The 19,829-nt window shown below is 42.8% G+C and overlaps 1 protein-coding gene across 6 annotated transcripts in view; it reads left to right on the top strand.

Annotated features, from left to right (window-relative positions):
* Positions 1-6,106: 6,106 nt before the first annotated feature.
* Gramd1c (GRAM domain containing 1C) overlaps positions 6,107-19,829 on the top strand; it is an 89,029-nt gene continuing 75,306 nt past the window's right edge. Inside the window, exons 1-2 of one of the 6 annotated variants that reach the window (XM_031363944.1) lie at positions 6,107-6,441; positions 12,995-13,144. In XM_031363944.1, coding sequence (XP_031219804.1) covers positions 6,355-6,441; positions 12,995-13,144 — 237 coding nt within the window. In that variant the 5' untranslated portion in view covers positions 6,107-6,354. Of the gene's footprint in view, positions 6,442-8,321; positions 8,441-8,619; positions 8,706-10,470; positions 10,627-12,994; positions 13,145-19,829 lie in introns of those variants that run through there. The other 5 variants (XM_031363945.1, XM_031363946.1, XM_031363947.1 and 2 more) reach the window with 5 other exon arrangements.

Below are 19,829 nucleotides of genomic sequence, written 5' to 3'. Positions count from 1 at the left end.
TCTCTCTCTCTCTCTCTCTCTCTCTCTTTCCCTCCCTTCCTCCCTTCCCCCACTCTCTCCTCCCTCCCTCCACACTTCCCTCCTTCCCTCTCTCCTTCCCTTCCTCTCTCTCTCCCTCCCTCTCTTCTTCTTCTCTCTCTCCTCCCTCTCTCCCTCTCTCTCTCTCCCTCCCTCCCTCTTTCTCTCTCTCTGTCTCTGTCTCTCCTTCCCTCTCTCCCTCTCTTTCTCTCTCTCTCCCTCTCTCCCTCTCTCTCTCCTTCCCTCTCTCCCTCTCTTTCTCTCTCTCTCTCCCTCTCTCCCTCTCTCTCCCCACTCTCTTTCCTGCCTCCCTCCATCCTCCCCTACCTCCCTCTCCCCACAATGACTCAGATAAAGAAACTGGTGCCTGAGGGAGGGAAGGGTCTGACTGCAGAATCAATCTCTGTTTTTGCCATGTTGCCATTGTTCCATGCAGCTGTTGCTGCTGAGACACACTAGGCTTATGTACCTGATCCTGCTGTGCTTCAGTTTGTTAACTGGGAAGAGAAAGCAAAGATGCTCACAGGACGATTTACATGGCAAGCACTATTGATGGACAACCGGAACCCAAATTACAGGATTTGTTTGCAATCAGCAGTCTTATGGTTGGGGGAATAGGTCTCAGCTTTACAAAAGCAGTTAGCCCTTTGATGGGACTGGAACATTTCGAGACAGGGTTTCTCTGTATAACCCTGGCTGTCCTGGAACTCAGTCTGTAGACCAGGCTGGCCTCAAACTCAGAAATCCACCTGTCTCTGCCTCCCAAGTGCTGGGATTAAAGGTGTGTGCCACCACTGCCCGGTGGAACATTACTAGTAATTGCACAACCTATGCTTGATTGAAACAGAGCCTTTAGAATTGCACCTTGATCAAATACCATTTACAAGATGTGCATGGGAATTTGACCCTTGGGATAAAATCTTCCAGACCTTCTCTAAACAACTGCCTGGCATTTCAGGACAAGTCACAGCAGAAGGGATTGCTGCAGAAGGGATTGCTGCAGAAGGGATTGCTGCAGAAGGGATTGCTGCAGAAGGGATTGCTGCAGAAGGCACTGCTGCAGAAGGGATTGCTGCAGAAGGGATTGCTGCAGAAGGGATTGCTGCAGAAGGGATTGCTGCAGAAGGCACTTCTGCAGAAGGGATTGCTGCAGAAGGGATTGCTGCAGAAGGGATTGCTGCAGAAGGGACTGCTGCAGAAGGGATTGCTGCAGAAGGCACTGCTGCAGAAGGGATTGCTGCAGAAGGGATTGCTGCAGAAGGCACTGCTGCAGAAGAGATTGCTGCAGAAGGGATTGCTGCAGAAGGGATTGCTGACCCTTTATGAGCCTTGGAACTCACTCCTGGTGGCAAGGGATCATGTGCTTTGCTCTTGCACCTAACACACACTTGTCATATGTCTTTCCAGACTTCTCATAGAGTGTCCATGGCTCCAAACAAAGATGAATGCCCACAAACATTCAGCTTTCTCTACCGCACTGACTATTCTTGCTTTAAGAAATTAAAGGGAGGGGGGCCTGGAGAGATGGCTCAGCAGTTAAGAACACTGACTGCTCTTCCAGAGATCCTGAGTTCAATTCCTAGCAACCACATGGTGGCTCATAACCATCTGTAATGGGATCCAATGCTCTCTTCTGGTGTGTCTGAGGATAGCCAGAGTGTACTCACATAAATAAATTAAAAAAAATCTTAAAAAAAAAAGAAATAAAAAAGGGGGAAATGTCAGAATGTGGTAAAAAGAATGATATATGGCAAACAAGGCCTTGGGGATCTGTGAGAGAGGCCCCAGGGCTAAAGCAGGGGGCCTTTTTACCTCAAGTGCATTTTGTTCCCTGGGTCATTCTTGGATGTGATTTTGTGCCTCTTGGGACAAATATTTGCATTCAATGTATTCTTGTTTATTCTTGTTGGGTGTTGGGACATAGCTATAGAACCCAATCTGATGAAAGGATATGCTGAGTGTTATCCTCAGTGTGCCCTGAATCTGGATCCAGCCTTCCACCTTGCTCTCATGCTTTCCCAGGTACGATCTATAGTATGTTCCAGGCTGTTGTGTTTAAATTGGTCTGTCCTGAGAGGATTCTGGGAAAGGGCTGCTCTGTTAATATTTAGTATGTGCTTACTGACATTTATTTACATGTTTCTCTCATCCTGCTTTTCTAAATTCAAACAACCTTCCTTGGATCATTGCTCTCTTGGTTATATCCATGTATATAAGCACACTGAAACTAAAGTAAAATTGTCTACAGCATTAGACTGTAGTTCATCTCATTCTTTAAGGCCCTCAAATCCCAGGTCTTGCAGACAGATCTGTATAGGTCCACAAAGGCCAACTGTCATTGGTGCATCTGTCTTCTTAGATGGGTTTGGGTCTTTAAGCTTGTAGAACAAAGCTTGCTGTACCAACAGGGCCATCTCCCTACTCCTGAGAACACAATTTTTGTTCTTACCTTCCCTAGGCAGAATGAGCATTTACCCATGAATTATTACTGCTAATACTGCCAATGGTCTTTAGACGTTTTCATTAAATAGTACTTTAGTGACATGTTAGAGCCAATGAAATAGATCATGTCGTTTCTGGAACTGTATACTTTCTAGGAAGAGCCTTGAATACAGGAGCTATTTGTCGTTGATGGTTGCTGGGGTTGATGGATTTCTTTAGGAATGTGGCCACTGGTAAGTTCCCCATGCCCCAGTGGGTGACCCCCACACCCAAGTGAATACAGACAACACTAATTGAACTCAGTGAGCTAAAATAAATAGGACATAAAGTTAGAAGGGAGATGTGACAGGCAGGCTAGAGGGAGGGGCATCCTGGAGGAAGCTTGAATGAGGGGTAGATATGACTAAGATACACTATACACTTGTGAAGCTTGCTTTCTCTCTCTCTCTCTCTCTCTCTCTCTCTCTCTCTCTCTCTCTCTCTCTCTCTCTCTCTGACACAAGGTTTCTCTGTGCAGCCCTGATCATCCTAGAGCTCACTCCATTCTGTAGACCAGGCTACCTTAAACTTGGTGGTTTGCCTGCCTCTGCCTCTGTGCCTCTGCCTCTGTGCCTCTGCCTCTGTGCCTCTGCCTCTGCCTCTGTGCCTCTACCTCTGCCTCTGTGCCTCTGCCTCTGCCTCTGCCTCTGTGCCTCTGCCTTTGTGCCTCTGCCTCTGCCTCTGTGCCTCTGCCTCTGCTTGAGTACTGCTGGCATTAAAGGTATGCATCACCAGCACTACTGCCTGTATGTGATATTTTAAAAGAATAAATAAAAATTAGAAAAAAAAATTTTCAGCACATTTTGTGATCTCTAATTATACTGCTGATAATTGTTGGGAAACACTAGCTTATACCCTTGCTGTAGCAAACAGTTCTTACAAGATTCATAGACGCCTGCTGGGCAGTGGTTGCACATAGATCTTTAATCTCAACTCTTGGGAGGCAGAGACAGGTAGATGGATCTCTATGAGTCTGAGGCCAGTCTGGACAACAGAGCAGGTTCCAGGACAGCCAGGGCTACACAGAGATATGGCAGTCAAGTTAGCTGAACCTGTTTATTTACAACCAGATGTCATAGTGCAGCATTAGCTAGCATAAGACATCTCATCTTAGAAACTGGCTCAGGATGGATGTAAATATTTCACAGTTTAATGAAACATGCATTGAGGAACCTGTAGCGAGCAGCCTAGGAGCTCTACTGGCTTGCTTTTCTTCCTAACCTCGGTTTTATGCTTGATCCTTATTTCAACGTCCTAAAGCAACATCCCGTGACAACATCCCGTGACACTCACGTTTCTACTCCAGGGAACTTTACCTCCATTCCTACTCATCTTCTCCTAAACAAGAGTCTCTCTTGGCTCTTTTCTATCAGGTTGTGAATTGGTTCTGGCTACTTTCATTTTACAAAAGCTATTCAAATCATAATGCCCCCTGTCTTTAATCCTAGCAAGGCAGGAAGGCAGAGGCCTATGAATTTCTGAATTGGAAGACAGTCGGTCTGTATAGAAAGTTCTGAGCCAGCCAATGCTACATGATTTAACTCTGCCTCAGGACAAAAAACAAAAACAGCTGCAGGCAATATCTATATTAAAAGACCATTGCTTTTTTTTTCCCCAAGACAGGGTTTCTCTGTGTAGTCCTGGCTGTCCTGGAACTCACTCTGTAGACCAGGCTGGCCTCAAACTCAGAAATCTGCCTGCCTCTGCCTCCCAAGTGCTGAGATTAAAGGTGTGTACCACCACTGCCTGGCTTCTTTTGTTAATTTTTCATTTTATTTAATATATATGTTATGTATCATGCATAGTGGAAATATATTTATACAAATAATTTTTAAAACAGTGTATGCACACATTATTCAGTTTGAGAAATAGAACGATGCTATACCATAGAAAACCTATATTCTTACCCAATTGCTTCCATTTTCTTTCCCCTAAAGGTAGACACTGCTTTGGCTTTGGCATTAATCAGTAGCTGTTTTAATTTAAAACATTAATTTAATTATATTAATGTAAAGAAAAGGATCTGTATAGCAAGTACCCATCTTACCTCATAAAAAAAGGTCACTTTTCTTTACACTATCACGTAGAGCAGTGGTTCTCAACCTTCCTAACGCTGGAGTCCTTTAATATAGTTCCTCATTGGGGTAACCCCCCCCCACCATTAACCATCAAATAATTTTTGTTGATACTTCATACCTGTAATTTTGAAACTTATACATTGTAGTGTAAATCACTGTTTTCTTGTGGTTTCTGGCACCTCCTGTGAAAGTGTTGTTCGGCCTACAAAGGAGTTGTGACCCACCAGTTGAGAACCAGGGACACAGAGGTTCTCCGAGAAATTGTACCACCTATCAGTGCCTGTGGGCCATGATTTGACTTCGGACTGCTTGTGAGTTCATGAGTGTCTTTCCGGGGAAGTCAGTGTGCAGGGTCTGAGGTTGTCCTAGAAGGCACAAGGCCCTGGTACTTGGAGCAACCTACCAAAAAAAGATGAGTCTTTGGTAAAATGATGCTCAGAGAACGGAAATATGTGATTCAAAGTTATTAGTGGCATTTCTTGAGAATTTTGGATTGAAGCTAATCACATTGACCACTAAGGGTTTTTGAAGCTAAGTGTGGTGGCACCCATTTGTAATCTCAACTTGGGAGTTGAGGCAACAAAATTTCTAGGAGTTCTGGGCTACCTTGGACTACTTAATGGCACTGTCTCGTAAGATTAAAAACAAGACAACTGTGCGGAACTTCAAAATTCCTTAAAACTCTTCATGAGATGAAAAGTAAGTTAGAGAGCTATACTTCAGGGAACTTTCACTTAGTAAAGAGTAAAATTAAAACATGTAGTGAGATACCAAATCTTTTAAATTCAGACTCCATTTTAGAGAACCTGACCTAAGTTTGAACTCAGGTAAACTAACAGGCTAGTACTTGGCATTAGTTTCCAAGTTGCAGCCCAACAAAATCTGAGCCTAGCTCCAGTCTCTATGCTAATCCCCAACAAGACCAGTATCTCCAGGTTATTTCCCCAACAAACCTGCACCCCCAGGTTACAAGCCCACCTCTTGCCTAACGACCACCTAGGCAGAGGGGAACAGAAACTAAGTTTATGATGTGACTCCCAGTACCAGCCAATTGTGTTAAAGGCCACAGTAACTTTCCAATTAGATGCTTGCACACATATTCCCTGTTGCTGCTTCCTATAAAGCCATGCCCGGATAGACATTCGGAGCTCCCCTACCACCAAAACTACTGTCCTGCCTGATGGTAGTGCATTGGGGGAGGGGGCGAGCTAGCTCAAATAGAATAAAGACCCTGCTGTGAGTTACATCAGCTCCTGTGTGTGTTTTGGGGGATCACTAACATTTCCCTTGCACAACAGTAGAATAGCAGCTTGACCCGTAGGTCTTTGTGGCACAGGATACATTAAAGGTCCCAGGATTGTGTTTGGTCCTGGCAGTGAACACATACTCTTTCAACACCTATTTTTATTACCACTCTCCTGTCTCCAACCCCCAACGCCTTTCCTAAGTGGTCTATGGGATTCCAGGTGAGACATAAACAAAAAACCCCTGAATTCCAAGTTCTCTGTATTTTCTGTGAAAATTCTCTAAACTCCCACAGCCTCCTGGCTTTCCTCTGAGGATCTCTGCTCAGAGAGAATGAGCAGGCTCGTTTTCTTCCCAGTATCACCCGAAGTAGCTGTGTTCCTATCCCTGTTAGTGACACAGTGCAGACCGACCTTGGTAGGATGCAGTGTGAACACGTGCAGCCTCCATGGTTAGGTCATAGAAAGCATTGTACCTTCTGTCCAGGTCTCTCGGATCATACATTCTGAGGAAAGCCACAGCTGGTTGCAGCATGAGGACTCAAGCTGTCCTGTGGAGAAGCCCTAGCAGAGAGGAACCAAGGCCCCAGACCAATAGTCAGTGCCAGGCTGGCAGCCCTGTAAGTGAGACTCTCTGAAAGTGGATCCTCCTGGTTCAGGATCAGCCTCGGTCAGGTGGTTCAATGACTTGGAGCTGCCTGTAATCACCTAGCACAGTCTTGTGAGAGACTGTGAGCCAGGACTTTGCACCTGTGCTGTCACGGAAATCATCAGAAATAGTGAATGACTATTCCCGCTCCCTGATACTAAGGTTTTGGGTGACATGTCGTGCAGTGCTAATCATCCAAGTACCACCAAAGGGGAAGGGTAGGTCTCTTTCTTTCCTTCGTCCTTTCTTTAGACTCCAGCTTTGAAATTCATGACTGAGAACTGTACCTGTGACTGCTTCTCCCATTAGACCCATCCACCAGTTCGCAGTTCATGTCCCTCTTTTTCTTTTTTTTCTTTTTCTTTTTCTTTTTTTGAGGGGTGCTGGTTTTGAGCCTCAAACTCATTATGTAGCAAAGCCCAGCTGAGGCTGGCCTTGAATTCCCAATCTTGCTCCCCTCACCTCCTTAGTGCGGTGATTGCTGGCACATGCCTCCCTGCCTGGCTGAGGTTTCTTCTCCTATTGAATAACTCTGGTCCTTGCTGATCGTCTTCCCTCTCTTTGCTACCGTCTTACTCTTTCAGTAATTCTTGTTTCAGTTCCAAGCTGCTGCTTTTCTTACTCTGTGGTCTTAACTTGCTCCTCTAGTCAGTCACCTGCTCTTACACTTAACATTATAACTGAAACCTGTACCAACCTCAGCCCTAAGCACCTTTACTTCTAATTCATGACTTCTATTACCATCCATCCTTTAAGCCTAAGTTAACACTGTTCACCCGAACACTTTCCGGTATCCTTTCCACTGTTTTCCTTAAATGTGTGTGTGTGTGTCTCTCTCTCTCCGTGTGTGTGTGTGTGTGTGTGTGTGTGTGTGTGTGTGTGTGTAAACATGAATACAAGGTTACGCACTTAAGTGCAGTACTGGTGGAAGCCAGAGGATCCCATGGAGCTAGAGTTACAGGAGCCTGTGAGTTGCCTGATGAGGGTTCTGGGAAATGAACTCTGGTCCTCTGCATGAACAGCAAGCACACCGAACGCTCTGAACCACTGAACCACCTCTCCAAACCCCTAGTTTTTTTTTTAAGATTTATTTATTTATTATTATATGTAAGTACACCGTAGCTGTCTTCAGACACACCAGAAGAGGGTGTCAGATGGTTGTGAGCCACCATATGGTTGCTGGGATTTGAACTCAAGACCTCTGGAAGAGCAGTTGGTGCTCTTAACCTTTGGGCCATCTCTCCAGCCCCAACCCCTAGTATTTTTAATGTAAGGTGGCAATGGTAGAAATCAGGCTGTGCCTCTTCACGGGGTTTTATCTAGTTCTGGTTGTTCTAGTACTAAATGGTGTTTGCTTAGTGAGTTTTATAGGTATAAAAGAGAAACAAAATTTTATCAAATGCTTTGTCTGCTTTCCTTTTTTTTTTTTCTTTCCCTTTTCGCTTGTGAGACAGGGGGTCTCTCTGTTGCCCCGATCTGGTCTTGAACTTCGGTGTGGTCAGACTGGTCCCCAAGTCAGTCTTCCTGACTCCCTACTTCTTATCGCCCCACCTGTTTTATTAGATTTTATCATACAGCTTAATGAGGTCTAGTACACTCAAATTGAAGAACAACCTTCCTACCTGCAGAAACAGTATCTTCTGCCCAAACTGAAATTCTACTCAACCAAAGAATAACAAACCCTCCACTTTTCAAGGCTCATCACTGATCCTTACTAAAGGGTGGTTAACGCCCAGGCTAACAAATTAGCCTTTAAGGACTTCGCCAAAGGCAGTAGTCATTAATTGCCGCCAGAGGACGCAAAGCGCTCGGCCTGATCTGAGAAGTGGGGATTCCGAGGGCCGGAGCCGGGAGCGCGCGTCGGGCACGCGGCGCCTGGCTGGTCCTCTGCGGCGGGGAGCTCGCAGGGACGCGCGTGCGGGGTGCCACGGGAGGGTGCCGCGATGGAGGGCGCTCTCACGGCCCGCCAGGTAAGCAGCCTCCAGGGGCTGGCTCCCGAGAGGTGGCTTCGCCCGCAGTTTCCTCTGCATGGTTGTATGAACCCGCTCCGATTATGATAATTAATTCCTCCCTTCCCTCTCCTCTGTACTCTTTGGTAATTCGAAAAGTAGTTACCAAGGAAACGCGGTTTCCCGTGTCTCCCGCGAGCCTGTTCCTAGCTAGGCGACTGAGTGTTAAGTGCTTGAATTTGGTCCCCGAGATGCCCTAGTCCAGATGTCTCAGCCCCAGACCCCAGTGAGTCTGGTTCCATTGTTGTGGTTTTCGACTTGGTTTTCCTCACTTTACCATCGGCCGTTGGTTAGCCGGCCTCACAAAGTTTAAGTCTCCAGGCTCTAAACCAAGTTTTTTGGTTTCAACTAGTTCGGTCGTTTGTTTATTCCTCCTACCTTATCTGACAAATGGAAAAAAGTTGGTTATTAGCTTTAGAGTGAAAGCCTTTTGTTGAGAGCTTGTTACTTGCGTTTCTCAACACTAACCTTACTGTATTACGGTGCTTGTGTGTAGATATTTTTCTTTCAGAGAAGTATTTGAGTGTACTGAAGGGTATGGTTCAAATAACTGTTGGAGGAGCAAATGAATGAATGCATTATTTCAACTGACTGACAAATCATTACTATGAAATAGGATACTGGTGAACTCTGTACAACTTTCAGGCGGGGTTGTCCAGAATAAGATCGTGGACCTAATAGCCAAGTAATGGGAATGTGTGTGTGGGGTGGGTGGGAGTGTTATCCCTTCTGTGGAATATAGTTAACACAGAACTGATAGCGCCACACTCAAACCTTAAGAGTGTGAAATGATGTTTCTATTGCTGACATAATTGAGGTCTCTAGGGTAGGGCAGGAAAGGCCTTCCCAGAGCAAGGTGAAGAGGCTCCTGGGGCTTATAGATCAGTTTAGCCTGGCTGGTCAACGGGCCAAGGAGCCCAGGGATTTGCTTGTCTTCACTGTCCCAAAGCTGAGATAACAAACATGCCGCAATGCTGGGCCTTTGTGTGTGTGTGTATGTGTGTGTATGTGAATATGTGTGTGTATGTGTGTGTGTAGTTGTGTGTGTATGTGTATGTGTGTATGTATGTTGTGTGTGCATGTGTATATATGTGTGTGTGTATGTTGTGTGTGTATGTGTATGTGTGTGTATATATATATGTATGTTGTGTGTATGTGTATGTGTGTATGTATGTTGTGTGTGTATGTATGTTGTGTGTATGTGTATATGTGTGTGTGTATGTGTGTGTGTGTGTAGGTGTTGGGGAGGATCTGGGGGTGAATTCTAGTCCTCAAGCTTGGTGCTTTACCTAGTATGCTAGCTCCTTAGTACTATTTAATTGGACTTTAACGTAAGGCTTCCGTGCTCCCTCTGAGACCTGAATCTGGAAGTTCATGAGGAAAAGTGAAAGTTTCATTGAAAACCTTGCTCAAGAGCTCAGTTGTATTTTGATAAACAGAGCTTTGTGCACTATAGGTAGATCTAGAACTCTGAGGAGGATCAGGCGTGTCTGGCAGGCCTTGTCTTATGGATTTGGTATTTGCAGACATATGTGTGACCTTGCTTTATACTTCAGGTGTTAATGAACCTGTTTGTTCTACAGGGGCCACTTCTCAGGCTACGATCCAAGAATCTATAAAATGTATAGATGCAGCCTCTTTTTAGCCAGAGCATTTCACTGTCAAGTGTCAAGAGGACTTCCTAAAGTTTTGGCCAGTTGTGCAAACCCATTGGGCCTGCCCTAGTTAAGGTGAAAAGCAGTAGTCTTCCACAGAGCTTCCAACACATGTAGCAGTGTGGCTTGATGCTCTTTAGAAAGTGTCCGAATGACTGTTGCTTTGTACTCAGTTAAACCCATGTTGCTTTTGAGGAGGCAGAAGGTCCAAGAGAGGAATGACCTTTTTCCAGGACTGTGGCCACTATGTAAGCAAAGAGGGCAGGGAAGGTCATGTCCTCATGCAATAATTGCATCACAAAGCCTAGATTTGCCTCAGTTGAGCTCTTGCCTGTAAAGTTTGCATTTGATAGTGCTACATCAACTTGACAGGATCTAAACTACCAGAGAGACAAGTCACTGGGCCTGTCTGTGAAAGGAGACAGACACAAAACCTAAATCGTGGGCAGTAACATTTCACGGGCCTAGGTGACCATGAAGAATTTAAATAAGGTACCATTCATTTATTCATTTATTTAATGTGCTCATGAATGTGTGTGTGTGTGTGTGTGTGTGAGTGTGTCAGTATGTGTGTGTGTATGTGTGTGCACATATGATCCTGCCATGTTGCATGTGTTGAACTAAGAGGACAACCTGTAAGATTTGTTTTCTCTATCTACCTCATGGGTTCTGGGTATTGAACTGAAGTCTTCAGGCTTAGTAATTGAATGTCCTTACCTGCTGAACTATTCACCAACCTAGAGCAATGATGTTGATGGTCAAAGTCAAAGTGAAGCCTGCCCAATAACCTTTGTTGTTTGTTTTGTGTTAATAACTCCCCAAAGATCGTGAGTGATAACTATATTGATTGAAGCCATGAAGATTTGCTAGTGGATGTATTTTCAGCAAGCGTTGAAGTTAATTCAGAAGCTATGTGACAGAGAGAAAGTCAACCTTTCTGTTAAGTTATTTTAATGACAGAGCTGGAGGGATGGCTCAGTGGTTAGGAGCACTTGTTGCTCTTATGGAGGACTGGGGCCCAATTCCCAGCACCCACGTGGTGACTCACAACTATCTGTAACCCAGTTCCAGGACATCTGAAGGCATCAGGCACGCACATAGTGCACAGACACACATGTAGACAAAGCACCACATGCATCAAACAAGCAAACACAGAAGAAATCACAGAAACAATTCTGAAGATTTGCGAGAAGAGAGAATCATATAAAAATTAATAAATACTGTATTTCTTTTTTTGTTTTAATTATTTATTTATTTATTATATGTAAGTACACTGTAGCTATCTTCAGATACTCTAGAAGAGGGCATCAGATCCCATTACAGATGGTTGTGAGCCACCATGTGGTTGCTGAGACTTGAACTCAGGACCTTAGGAAGAGCAGTCAGTGCTCTTTATCGCTGAGCCATGTCTCCAGCCCCATAAATACTGTATTTCTAGCTGGATCAAACTATAGACTTTTGTTTGTTCCTTCCCTCTGTATCCAGGTTTGCCGATCCCTCCTCTTTGTGGTAGGTGTACTTCATGTAAAGTGTGTTTTCCTTACACTAGCATAGTTTGTGAATTTTACCCTCCAGAGAACCACGAATCAGGGTCACCAGGGTTGGCACCTTCCGTGGTTACTTCATAGGATTGAAAAACCTCAGGCTTAAATGGTGTTGACTTACACATTTGATCTACTGCCTGGTGCCCCATGTGCTTTCTCCTGTAACCCCAAGGAGGGGTCCTTGCCTATAACAAAGCAAAGGAACAGCAATAGTGATGTTCATGGAGCCTGACGCGTCATGATTTCTTATAATGCCTGCTGGCCATCATCTTCTCCATCTTCCCTCCTAATACGGGCATTACGGATACTCCTCCAAAGTGGTCACATTCTCATTATGCTGCGTTTTTAAAGTGTTTCATTTTTGTTATTTTAAGGTATTGTTAAATAGCAGACCATGAACTTCTAGAGGCTAAGAACTTTGTTGTACTTATTTTTGTTTTTCATCTGCTTCCACTTTTTAAGATTTATTTATTTTATTTATATGAGTACACACTGTAGCTGTCTTCAGACACACCGGAAGAGGCATCGGATCCCATTACAAATGGTTGTGAGTCACTCTGTAATTGCTGGGAATTGAACTCAGGACCTCTGGAAGAACAGTCAGTGCTCTTAACCACTGAGCCATCTCTCCAGTCTCCTATTTTTGTATTTCTAGTACCAGCTACTACCTAGCACATGGTAGTGGTTGGAAGATGTTTGCTGCATATATAAATGACGAACAGTAGGGAGCAAAACATTAGTTCCTGTCTTTTGTGAGCATGTATGTGTTTGTGGTGTATGCATATGTGTAAGGGTCAATGTGGGGTATCTTTTCAGTCATCCCTCACCTTATATTTTGATAAAAGTCTCTGTTGAACATAGAGTCCACCAATTCAACAAGATTTACTGGCCATTGAGCCCCAGAAGTCCAACTCTTGCACCACCATCTAGACTAGGCACATGCCCAACTTATATGTGGATGTTGTGAGTTTAAACCTGGGTCTTCATTCCTGTCAGGAAGCACTTTGCCAACTGAGTCATCTCTCCAGCCACTAATTTCCATCTTCTCAGTGTTTACATTTCTTTTCTTTAGAAGTTAATTTATTGGACTGGCAGGATGGGTTAGTGGGTAAAAGGTGCCTACCTCCAAACCTGACCCCGTGAGTTCGATCCTCAGGATGCACGTGATGGACACACACAAAATAAATAGTTTAAGGTGTTTATAAAAAGAAAGCTTAAAAATGAAATTTAAAGGTAATTTACATATTCAGAACACATTTTTCTTTTAAAATGTCATTTGTCAATAAGAAACTTAAATTGTTGGCATTTATTTGCAGACAGTAAACGAAGGGGATTCAAGTCTTGCCACGGAGCTACAGGAAGAGCCCGAGGAAAATCCTAGCCCTGTTGTGGATGAGAATAATATAGTATCAGCCAAAAAACAGGGACCAAGCACACATAATTGGAGCGGTGACTGGAGCTTTTGGGTAGTATCTTTTAATCTTGAATACAAATTCTCTTTAATTCTACAACAGTTTATTTAATCCTTTGTGATTAGCTTCTAGATTTTAGATGTTGTGGCTTCAGAGACCCAATGACATTTTCTCATTATTTTTCGTTTGGTCACTAGAAGGCGCTGTTGTCTGGTTCATGGCGTGCAATGGTCCGTTTGTCTCCTTGTGAAAATACTGCCTTACCATTGGATAATGGTGTGCGTAGTGTTATCAGCCGTATTGGAAAGATGCTAACATCGCATAAACCATGTTTCTAAGTCTTACTCAGAAACAAGCTATTTTATGTAATTTTCATTCAAGGAATCGTTTCCCGTGGCAAGCACATCTTAACAATGCATGCTCTGCAGTGTGTAATGGCTAGAAGATGGTTTTTTAAGTTAGAACTTCAGATCCATTTTGAGTGTAACTCTGTTATCCTTCCAGTTTCCCCACATAAGAAGAGACTATCACTTCCCTGTAGGCCCATTGAGACTGTAGAGTGCTATAGAAGAACATGTCTGTCACTGTGTGAATGCTAACATTTGTTATTTCATGGGCTCATTCCAAAGCCAGCAATTCCTATGAGGATTGTGGTGCTTGATAGAAATACCATGCCTTACAAGTAGACATGAGGTTTAAAGAGTGTCACACAGTGCCCATAATTCCAGTATTGGTTTATGGGAAACCAATCTTGGGTATTCTGTATCCTTGAGAGTAGACTTTAAAGGACATGGTATCGACTGGCTATAAAGATTAGTGCACAGGCTGTCATCCTCTTTAGAAGTAAGAAGTCAGTGCATGGCTATTACTGATTCTTCACACAGCTAGCAAGCTTTCTAGTAGTAAAAGACTTACCATCATAAGGTTATTTTTTATTTTTGGCTAGCCATAACCTAAGGAAGATATGTTATTGCTAAGAAATATACTAAGATAATAGAAACAAAAATTATGGCATTTATATCAACTATATCATTTTTGGTCACTTAGAAAAAAATTTATATATCATTTAGAAACTTTTTTTGGAGTGGGGAAGAGACAGAAGCATCCTGTGTGGACCAGGTTAGCCTATGCATCTAGGACTAGCCTTAGACTCCTGAGCCTTAGTTTTTTCTCCCTTTTATTGAAAATAGATTTTCCCCTTACATAATGTATCCTGGTTATGGTTCTCCCTCTCTACCTCCTCTCCCATCTGAGTCCACTTCCTTTCTGTCTCTCATTAGAAAAGAACAGGCTTTTAAGGAATAATAATAAAATATAACACAATAAAATATAATAAGATAAATAAAAAACTATCATGTCAAAGTTGGACAAAACAAGCCAACAGAAGGAAAAGAGCGTAAGAGAAGGCACAAGAACCAGAGACCCACTTGTTCACACACTCCGGAGTCCCATAAAAACACTAAACTGGAAACCACTACACACACACACACACACACACACACACACACACACACACAGAGGACACACATATTGCATGGATGCAGACCCATGCAGGTTCTGTGTTTTTGCGTCAGTGTCTGTGGGTTCATATGAGTTTGATTATGTTGCTTTAGAGGGCCTCATTTGCTTGGTGTCCTCCATCCCCTCTGCCTCTTGCACTCTTTCTGCCTCTTCTTCCTTTGGCTTCGCTAAGCTCTCTAAGGGGCAGGGGGAATTTGATGGGGACATCCCATTTAGGGCTAAGTGTTCCAGGGTCTCTCATTCTCTGTGTAATGTCTGTCTAAGCTTATTTTTATAGCTGATATTATTAATTGAGAAATGCTCATAGCTCCAAGGGTTAAGTAGCTATGGTTACTCCTGGATGACTTAAAGCAAGACAGAGTTACAGAAGGAAAGAGCAACAGAATAAGACTTTAGAAACAAAGAGAGAAACATGTGTGCACAGATGCTTGCTTTTTAAGGTATAAGAGGGACAGCAGAACTGTCACCATCTATGATCTGAATAAAATACATCTTGGGCCCAACGACTGGATTGAGATATATATTTCTACAAGATTTCCAGATTATTGACATGTTTTAAAATTTGAAAAGCACACATTGAAAGCATCAAAGGTCTTCATTGCCTCTGTTTAGGCCTCTAAGATACAGTTTTAGGAATTTCTGTATAAATTCACATAGAATGAACTTAAAGATCAGAATGACATCTGGAGAATTTTGGAGACTTTCCCAGAAGTTAAGGAACCCCTGGAACTTACCCAAACACCAGAACATTCTAGACCAGAGACGCAAACACTAAAGACCCTGCTCAGATTAACCAGAGTTCAGGTGGACATAGCTATGAACATGGTGATTCTCCACCTCTTCATCTGGAGTTTCTTCAATATACCTTTGTCATATTTTAATAAGCTTATATACGTTAATGAGGTCATTAAAGACACAATAACTGCTTGATAAAGATACCTAGGAAGCAGCAAGGGATGCCAGCACATACTCAGGTAGCATAGCCACTTGGGCTGCCTAATTCAAAGGCCCAATGTCTGTGTAGTTAAATGACTCCAAGGAAGGCATTGTTGGCTGATTTCATCATTGTGCAGCCAGCATAAAGTGTACTAACACAGACACGCATGATATAGCATCCTTTATTCCAATCAATTATGATGCACCGTCCACAGATGTGCATGCTGTGCCTTCATATGACTGGCAGTTCTGGCAGTTCAGGAGGTTTATCTGCAGTAGCATTGTCACAAATAGGTGAGCAATGTATTGCGCCATGACATCAAGACTGATACAGCATGACTAGGTGATGGGAATTTTTTAGCTTCCTATAACCTCATGGAACCATGTTACGGGAGTTTTAGCTACCCTGCCTTATGCTCCTGGGCAGGCCTCACTTCCAACCAGCCACCCAGGGAATCTTTGAATCCACAGATGACACACAAACATTAGCTCATTTTTAACCTTCCTTATTGGCTCAGTGGATGGGCTCTTCTAAGCCTCCAGCAGCTAGTGTACCCTTCCCTTTACTTCTAACTCCCCACCTCTAACTCTGCCCTCAGCTTAGTTGCCTGGTTACTTTCTGTGAAGCCCAATGGTCTTGCTGCCCAAAATGCTTTTGGGCTGCCCATCTGTGAGCCACTTTCCCTTTCAGCCTACATTTTGGAAGACCTCCCCTGCAGCTCTGAGTCTGCTCCATCTTTCTCCGCCAAGTATCTCAATTCTCCTCTCCCTGCCCTTCTCTCCCCTCTCCTAGCCAGCAGGAACCTAGAAGTCCTGCCTCTTTCTTTTCGCCCAGCCATTGGCCGTTGGCATCTTTATTGATCAATCAAGAACCAACTGGGGACAAGGACCTTAGCATGTGGACACCCAGATTCCCAATCAAAGCATCAAACCACGCCCCCTACAGAACCACCCCAGCATATATATTTGGAAGCTTTCTGAGTGGACAGGTTTGGAGAGAGGAGGAAGAATGGGGTTAACTGTATCAGTATATAGTCTACTTTAAAAAAAATTAAAATAATCTACTGTTAAAGAAACTCATTATAAAACATACAACTGTACCATAACCAAGAGAAATGATGTTTAGAAAGTTTGGAAGAAATTTTATTTCCACCTACTTTAATTCTATCTGGTTTCTACCATGGACTCTTCCATGTTGCTGGTTTTTCTTTTCTTCATTAGTCTGTTGATAAAGTCAGAAAATCAGTACAATACAGTAAAAAGGCAGAGTTCACAGAATTCAAACTCAACACCAGGAAGACCTGATAGTGTAACAGGAATACCCTCATGAGGCATGAAATGTGTTATTTAACCAAAATCAAGAATGTCAGGGCCATTTCAGAGTCTGGGAACCAAGAGCTACATGTATCCTTTTTCACTTTACAAAGATTACATTTGTCTGGCTCTATAAAAATACAACTATGATAAGTTTCTTTTATTTAAATTTCTTTTTTGTAATGGGTGTAAATCCAAGACCCCAGTGTATGTTAGGACTGAGCTTCACGTCTTGGCTCCTGTTCACAGTTCATGTGGCAGTAGATGAAGTGTCTGGTTTCATGTGGCATCTCAGCTTCCAATATTTCTTTCCAGGATACAGTGCCAGGTAGGGTTGTAGTTCTTGTCAAACCCCTTGTTATGGGCTGTCTTGTCCCTCCCTTGCTTCATTCTTTTAATCCCAGGGATCTAATCCATGGACTTTTGAATGCTGAGTAAAAATGCTCCACCACTAGGCTACATCCCCAGCCTGCAGCATATTCTGTGTCATATGAATGTGTCTCCAATACCTGACTAGTGTCCTGCCCTGAGCCCTGTTGCTTCTCCTCCCATGATCTGCATTTTTTTTATCTACAAATTAAAGTGTTTTTTTTAATTATGAGTATTAAAACTATCTCTCATGGGAAAATGGGAAAATGAACTCTACAACTTACTATAGAATGACATATGTACATATACAAATACATTTCTTTTGAAAGAGATAACAGAAAATGCTAAAGATCCTCTAAACCATAGTTTTTAATCAACTTATTTTTTTCTGAATTATATTAGCCTATAGACTAGTTAATATGTCAGCCTATAAGGTGAAAATTAAAATTTCCTACAAAGGCCATAGAAAAGTTTTTAAACTATTGCCTTTAATGTATGTAGAGAACATATTCATAAACTACAATACTCATACACTATTATGCCATACAAGAGGAAGAAAAATATGCTCTCAGTGATATTTGTCAAATACATCTTTCTCTGAACTGCATTGTTATGTAAGATTATTTCTTAAGAAATAATTCTAAAATGATATTATAAGAAAACAAAATGCAGGCTATTTCTCTATATAGTCACAACAGCACATATATGAGTTCATTATAGGCTATCTAGAAAATATGGATCTTTTTTTTAATTAGATGATTTCTTTATTTACATGTCATACAATATCTCCTTTCCCAGGTTCCCCTCCAAAAAATAAAATAAAATAAAAAAACAAAAACAAAAACCAAACGCCTGTTCCCTCCCCGCTTCCCCTACTCACCACCCCACCCTCTCCTGCTTACTGCCATGGCATTCCCCTACACTGGGTATAGAACCTTCACAGGACCAAGGGCCTCTCCTCCCATTGATGACTGACTTGGCCATCCTCTGCTATACATATGGTGCTGGAGCCATGAGTCCCACCATGTGTACTCTTCAGTTGGTGGTTTAGTCCCTGGGAGCTCTGAGGGCACTAGGTAGTTCATATTGTTGTTCATCCTAAGGGGCTGTAAGCCCTTCAGCTTCTTGGGTCCTTTCTCTAGCTCCTTCATTGGGGACCCTGTACTGAGTCCAGTGGATGGCTGTGAGTCTATACTTCTGTATTAGTTGGGTACTGTCAGAGCCCCTCAAGAGACAGCTATATCAGGCTCCTGTCATTCAGCACTTGCTGGCATCCACAATAGTGTCTGGATTTGATGATTGAATATGGGAAGGATTCCCAGGTGGAGCAGTCTCTGGATTGTCCTTCCTTCAGTCTCTGCTCCATAGTTAGTCTCTACAACTCCTTCCATGGGTATTTTGTTCCCCCTTTTAAGAAGGAACGAAGTATTCACACTTTGGTCTTCCTTTTTCTTGAGTTTCTTGTGGTTTGTGGATTGTACTTTGTGTATTCGGATCTTCTGGGCTAATATCCACTTATCAGAGGATGCATACCACGTGTGTTCTTTTGTGATTGGGTTATCTCACTCAGGATTATATTCTCCAGATCCATCCATTTCCCCAAGAATTTCATAAATTCATTGTTTTTAATAGCTGAGTAGTACTCCATTGTGTAGATGTACCACATTTTCTGTATCCATTCCTCTGTTGAGGGACATCTGGGTTGTTTCCAGTTTCTGGCTATTATAAATAAGGCTGCTATGAACATAGTGGAGCATATATTCTTATTACATGTTGGAGCATCTTCTGGGTATAGGCCCAGGAGTGCTATAGCTGGGTCCTCTCATAGTACTATGTCCAATTTCCGGAGGAACTGTCAAACTGATTTCTAGAATGGTTGTACCAGTTTGCAATCCCACCAGCAATGAAGGAGTGTTCCTCTTTCTCCACAACCTCGCCAGCATCTTCTATCACCTGAGTTTTTATACTAGCCATTCTGAGTGGTGTGAGGTGGAATCTCAAGGTTGTTTTGATTTGCATTTCTCTAATGACTAAGGATGTTGAACATTTCTTTAGATGTTTCTCAGCCATTTGGTATTCGTCAGTTGAGAATTCTTTGTTTAGCTCTGTACCCCATTTTTTAGCAGGGTTATTTGGTTCTCTCGAGTCTAACTTCTTGAGTTCTTTGTATATATTGGATATTAGCCCTCTATTAGATATAGGATTGGTAAAGTTCTTTTCTCAATTTATTGGTTGCCATTTTGTCCTCTTGACAGTGTCTTTTGCCTTACAGTATCTTTGCAATTTTATGAGGTCCCATTTGTCAATTCTTGATCTTAGAGCATAAGCTATTGGTGTTCTGTTCAGGAAATGTTCCCCTGTGCTTATGTGCTCAAGGCTCTTCCTCACTTTCTTTTCTATTAATTTCAGTGTATCTGGTTTTATGTGGAGGTCCTTGATCCACTTGGATCAAAGCTTGGATCAAGCTTTGTACAAGGAGATAGGAATGGATCGATTTGCATTCTTCTACTTGCTAACCGCCAGTTGAGCCAGCACCATTTGTTGAAAATGCTGTCTTTTTCCCACTGTATGGTTTTAGCTCCTTTGTCAAAGATCAAGT

Source organism: Mastomys coucha, unplaced genomic scaffold, assembly GCF_008632895.1.
Source record: "Mastomys coucha isolate ucsf_1 unplaced genomic scaffold, UCSF_Mcou_1 pScaffold12, whole genome shotgun sequence".
Lineage (NCBI taxonomy): Eukaryota > Metazoa > Chordata > Mammalia > Rodentia > Muridae > Mastomys > Mastomys coucha.
The sequence above is the reverse complement of the archived record's forward strand: the minus strand, read 5'-3'. Positions and strand labels throughout refer to the sequence as shown.